General features: G+C 42.5%; 1 protein-coding gene across 2 annotated transcripts in view; it reads left to right on the top strand.

The window, feature by feature from the left end:
- The window catches only part of OSBPL3 (oxysterol binding protein like 3), a 75485-nt gene that overhangs the window by 20912 nt on the left and 48573 nt on the right, over positions 1-6000 (top strand). For both annotated transcript variants that reach the window (XM_015429750.1, XM_015429749.1), the window contains exons 2-4: positions 4978-5094; positions 5260-5313; positions 5456-5569. In XM_015429750.1, coding sequence (XP_015285236.1) covers positions 4978-5094; positions 5260-5313; positions 5456-5569 — 285 coding nt within the window. The remainder of the gene's footprint in view (positions 1-4977; positions 5095-5259; positions 5314-5455; positions 5570-6000) is intronic.

Genomic DNA, 6000 nt, shown 5'->3' with positions numbered 1-6000 from the left:
CAGAACATGGGCCCCAGTCACACGGGCCGGGTATTCCGGGGGGGGGGAGGCGTGGCTGTTTGCCCCGGAGCGAACTACCGCGTGGCCGCCGGATCAAACGTCCCGCCAATGTCCCATGGTTTGGGGGGAGGTGCCGATCATATGTCAATCCTGCAGTGCGGCAAAGAAGTGGCACGGCGGGGGTTGTGGGGTTTTTTTAACCGAAGTGTGCGCATGCGCCATTGGGTGCTTGTGCGCATCCCGTGGAGACTTGGGGGGGCTTTTCTCGACGGGACATGGGCGGGCGCCAGATGCCACGAGCTACCACTGGAAACGTGATCAGACGCCCGCCCTTGCCCCGCGGTTTACAGCGCATCTTCGGCGGGAACCCTCGGGTTAGCCACAGGAGCTCTACGCTTCCCAGATGTTGTGGTTTGATCGCACCTGGAAAATCCGCCTATCTTCCGTCTCTGTAGCGTAGCTAATTCTCCGTGTGACCGCAGCCATGGATATGGAAACAGATTTATTCCAAGTTCAAAGTGACAGTCATCTCAAAGATGGTTCTTGAATATCTCATTGGCAGGGGTCAAATATATTGTCCATCTGCACTGAAACTTAATTTTTTTTAAAATGAGTTTCTGTGAACATTTTCTTCAGAATGTCCCATCTTTAAATTTATCAGTTTTGTTACTGCTTTAGCCCCCATGGCCATTCCTTGTATTTGTCACAAATATTACTTAATGAATTAATAATTTTTTTAAAGTACTATTTCTTTAAGAGGCCAATTAAAATGAGCAGATTAAGTTTTGAATGTACCTCTAGAATATTATCTGTAACATTAAGTGCAGAATCATTTCTTTGTTTACAAAAACGTAACGACTTTTTGATATTGTCTGTTCCTTATTTGGTCCTAAGATCTATAATATATTTACTATAAGACCTAATATTGGTAATACAAGGAGCCAAACAAATCTGGACATATTTTCCAAAAAGTTCTAAAATTGAATTATTACAAGACTAGGAAAAAGGCCCGTTGTGGAAATAAATACAACGAACTCTAGATAGAGGCTCTGGGCGGGTGCCCCGGCCTTGGACACTCAGTGTCAATGTGCTGTGGCGACCTCAGCAGGGTATAATGACACTGAGTCCACCATTTTCTCCAGAGTAACTGATCTCTGCTACCTAAAGAACAGTTGTAATTTTGAATGATCTTCAGCCCTCACCTAGAGATAGGCAACTATGGTTCCCCAGAAGGGAATGGTTGGTTTGGAGGGTGGAGTCTATGGCTTTGTACCTGTCCGAGGTCCCACGTCTCCTGAAACCTCACCCTCTCCAGGCTCCATCCCTCACATCTCTAGGAATTTCCCACCTGGAGTTGGCAACCCTATCTCCTTCCCAGCCAATCATCAACCTACCTTTATTTCCCCCTCACTCTTCAGCTTTCCACCCCTCACATACCTGCAGCCTCTCCCGTGCTCTGAAGCCCTGACTGCTACATCACATTGGCTGTCATACGGGGGCCACCTCAGCAGCATATGAGGATACGGAGCCCACAATTTTCTCCAGGGGAACTGATCTCTTCCATCTGGAAAGCAGTTGTAATTCTGAGTGATCTCCAGCCCTCACCTGGAGATTGGACACATTTTACCTCAGAACAGCATGCTGTTTAGAATGTTACAGGCAAAAGCCAATCAAGTCGCATATGCAAATGACCTCTGTGTTCCTAGGCAAAGGCCAATGAGGCTGCATATGCAAATAACCTCTGTGTTCTGACTGGCTATGGGGGGGAGAGAGAGGAACAGCAAACTGTTTAGAATGTTGGAGGCAAGACTCAAGCAATGCAGCCAGTGGATAGGGACAGATTCTGAGTGACACACCAGGGCGCCACCCAATTCCGGAGTGTAGCCCCTGTAAGAAGAGCTCTGTAAGCTCTTGGAGGATTGGCTACGTTAGGGGTGTGTCACCTAATATGCAAAGGAGTTCCTGCTACAAAAAGAGCCCATAATATAAGGGAGATACTCTGGGCCTCCCTGGAGCGGGGAGAGGCTGCAGTCTTGAAGATATTTTCCTGGGATTGAATACCATGGGATTTACTTTCACATAGTCCTGTTTAGGCTTGCTCACAAAAGAAACCTGAATTTTAAGCAACAGTTAAAATACTGGGTTGTGAGGTTCCAGATTTTTTTTTTTTAAACATCCAACCCAAAACGTAACTTTTCCTTTCACAACGGGCTTTACTGCTAGTTATGTAGTTAAAACAATAGGGCCCTTCTCTGACAATAGTTCTAGGTGTTTCACAACAAACGGACACAGGTGTTTAGAGTCATTCATCCCTACAAACATACATTCCTACGTAGTCAAACAGATAACACCTTTTCTTTTGCTCACTTGCCTACAGCTGCTCCTGGGATAGAAATGCTTGTTGTGCAATTTTAACTTGTCACAGAAAACCCCCTTCAGAGAAGCCATCTGTCTCTCAGGGAATCTTCATACACAGCTGAGAGGGCTTGATCTGGTCTACAGGCTAGAATTCTCTGACCCCAGGTACTTTAAAAGAAAACATTTATTTGATTTCATTTCATAAAATCCTTTCCAACATTAAATTACTACTTTAAAAAGGAGGAGACAGGTGGCTGAGGGGATTTATCTTTAGCCTTAGAGTTTCAGAACCAATCTCTGTGACTTGCCAAAGCTGGTATCCCTGTTTCTGTGATAAATCTACTGTCTTTATGGTCTCCTGAAATGTGTGTTGCCTTCTTTCCAAACTGATTGCTTTCGAATATGCCTCTGTGTCTGGACTCAACTGAACTAAAATTCTGCTATTGACATTTTGAGAGCAAATTTTGTACTATGAAGAAACAACTTAAAATATGTGTGAAGTTCACCAAATATATACAACATGTGTAAACCGCACTTCCATATGGGGAAGGCAGTGTTTGGTAATGTTTTGAGGCAAAAATGTAATGACTACTTCAGAAGTGGTTTTCAAAGTTACACATTATATAGGCCTCTGGATATAATATGCAGATCAACATAGCTACTTCAATGTTATTTATGTCTGTGGGGTTTATAGTAATCCAACTCAGGTTTACATGGGATGGAGGAATACAAATTATTCATAAATTATTTGTCAGTTAATGGTCAGTCTATCCACTCTGATTAGTCTATAGTTAATAACTTATGAGCTAGTAGTCTGAGACACAGCAAACCTTAATTGGCTGGAGAAGTCCTACTGTAGACAATAAAAAGCCAGACAAAGCCTGGTTAGAGGTCAACGGTAGCAGGTGGTTGTGCTGGTGGTTGTAGCACAAGAGATGAGGAGGACAATAGAAGAATAGCAGTCTGAGGAAAAGAAGTCTGTAGTCTGGCACTGAGCTCCTAATTCCCTCCCCCCCCCGGTGTTTTGACAAGTTAAAAACAAACTCTAAAAGGGTGCCACATCCCTTTGGTAGACTCAGGGATGTGGCATCATCTAGTTTGGCTCACAGTAACAGTGCCTTGGGGTCCTGGTTCCAGTCTCAGAACAGTCCTAGCCAAGGAGAACTAGCTTCAGAAGTTGTGCTTGTCTCCAATATCCCAGTACCACCAAATTAAAATGGATTAATCACAGTGACAGTGGCTTATCCTTAAAAAGTTAGTTATTTTATTTTGTTTTCCAGCAGATATTTCCTTATTCTCCACACACGGATTCTGAAGTCTTCCCTCAGTTTAGGCTCTGAAATCTTTCTGAGATACTTTCTGCCTATAGTAATCTATCCATTGGGTCAGATTCAGATACTTGCTAGTCTGGCCTAGTAATCCTAGCAACATGCCAGAAGGCTACTATTTTCCTTCCTTGGCAGCAAGTTTTTCCAAGGATGAGTAGAGGCATATGTTTGTGCAAGGAACAAAGTTTTATTTTGTTTTCCAGCAGATATTTCCTTATTCTCCACACACGGATTCTGAAGTCTTCCCTCAGTTTAGGCTCTGAAATCTTTCTGAGATACTTTCTGCCTATAGTAATCTATCCATTGGGTCAGATTCAGATAATTGCTAGTCTGGCCACTCATTGCACATACCTAGTAATCCTAGCAACATCCCAGAAGGCTACTATTTTCCTTCCTTGGTAGCAAGTTTTTCAAGGATGAGTAGAGACATATGTTTGTGCAAAGAACAAAGTGGTCTAGAATCTAGTCTTCTTCCATGCAGCTTCTAAAATAGCAGAAAGAGCACGTGGCAGATTCTGGGGATCAATAAGGGTTACAGTTGACTTTACACCAGTTGACACTACACCAGTTTGGCGTACTGGGAGTTTGGTGTAGTGGTTAAGTGTGTGGACTCTAAACTGGGAGAACTGGGTTTGATTCCCCAGTCCTCCACTTGCAGCTGCTGGATGACCTTGGGCAAGCCATAGTTCTGTCAGAGCTGTTCTCTCAAGGACAGTCCTGGAAAGAGGTCTCTCAGCCCCACCTACCTCACAGGGTGTCTGTTGTGGGGAGGGGAAGAGAAAGGAGTTTATAAACGGCTCTGAGACTCCGAGTGAAGGGCGGGGTATAAATCCAGTCTCTCCTCCTCCTCTTCCTCCTCCTCCGGCATAGCCTAGGTAAGGGATTATTGGTTCCTACGGGGCTTGAATATTCTCTTGGGGGCTTGCTATCATTTTAATAGATGTATTGCACAAAACTTTGTATCTGAGGACATGTGTTTAATATTTGGTATTGTCTTGATCTGACAGTGAATCATATTTCTACAGTTTTTATTGCTGTGAACACTCTCTTTAAACATTACACTGAATGGGTCTGTGTATTCTTCTTTAAAAGGTGACTTGCTGCTGGTCATTTAGACCAAGACATGTCAAGCCAGGAGTCCAGTGGGGCTGTCTTTTTAAAACCAAGTTACTGGGTTGGGGATTGGGGCTGTTAACATATCTATTAAAAATATTATTTTTTAGATCTGTCCTCTTGTACTTAAAAGGGAATAAAATCACCAAATACATATTTGGATCTTGTTTCCAAACAGGACAGCTGGGAGATTGTAGAAGGACTACGGGGAGTTGTGAATTATACCCAAGAACCACAGAAACAGGAAGGCTACCTGCTGAAAAAAAGGAAATGGCCTCTGAAAGGTTGGCACAAGGTCAGAAACAAGCATTCATCACCAGTGTTTATTGCCCTTTAAAACTGAGTCACTTGGTCTGGTGTCCTTGCCAAAAGATTGTGTGAGACAACATCACAGCTCTCATTTTAAATAGGTTGTAGCATTTTATGCTTCCTAACTAAAAGAGTTGTCTGTATATTACAGAGATGCTTCTATCTGGACAAAGGAATTTTGAAATATGCAAAGAGTCCAGCTGATGTAAGTACCTTGAAGGCATGCTGTCCCAATGTTCTCATGTGACTTACGTGATTACTTCAACAGACAAAATGAGGTAATCCAAAAAACAAAGTCTTCTGCAGTCCTATCCTTCCCTTAACTGGTTTTAAATGTCTCTTGGCAGATAGAGAGAGGAAAGCTGCATGGATGTATAGATGTTGGACTTTCGGTGATGTCTGTGAAGAAATCAACAAAATGTATAGATTTGGATACAGAAGAACACATTTATCATTTAAAGGTAAAATATTCAAGTAATCATGTATATCCAGCAACTGCCAAAGATGGCATGCATTCTAGATAGCTGTTACTACTGTATTAAAAATCCTGCAGGATCCACTGTGCTTGCTCGGAATACTATTCTATCCTCGACTTTACTTGCAGTTTCTGTTCATCATTGTGTTAACAGGAAAACACACCTATATATTCTTTGAATTCCATGTTTAGAAGTTATATTGGGTGGCAAATTTAGATTATCGAGTTTACTTGCCTGAGGAAAAAGTTGGAGAAAAACAGGTTAAACCTACTTTTTTTATTCTACCACGTAGTAAGCTTTTTATGTTTGTTACTGATTATTTCATGTATAGAGTATTAACTGCCTGCAGCTGGTGAAGAGACACTAATGTGTGTAGTATACCAAAAAATGGAGATACAGAAGACCTGCTTTTAATT

This window comes from Gekko japonicus, unplaced genomic scaffold, assembly GCF_001447785.1.
Source record: "Gekko japonicus isolate JY-2015 unplaced genomic scaffold, Gekko_japonicus_V1.1 scaffold904, whole genome shotgun sequence".
In the NCBI taxonomy this organism is placed as follows: Eukaryota; Metazoa; Chordata; class Lepidosauria; order Squamata; family Gekkonidae; genus Gekko; species Gekko japonicus.
Note: the sequence above shows the minus strand (reverse complement) of the source record. Positions and strands in the feature narration are given on the sequence as shown.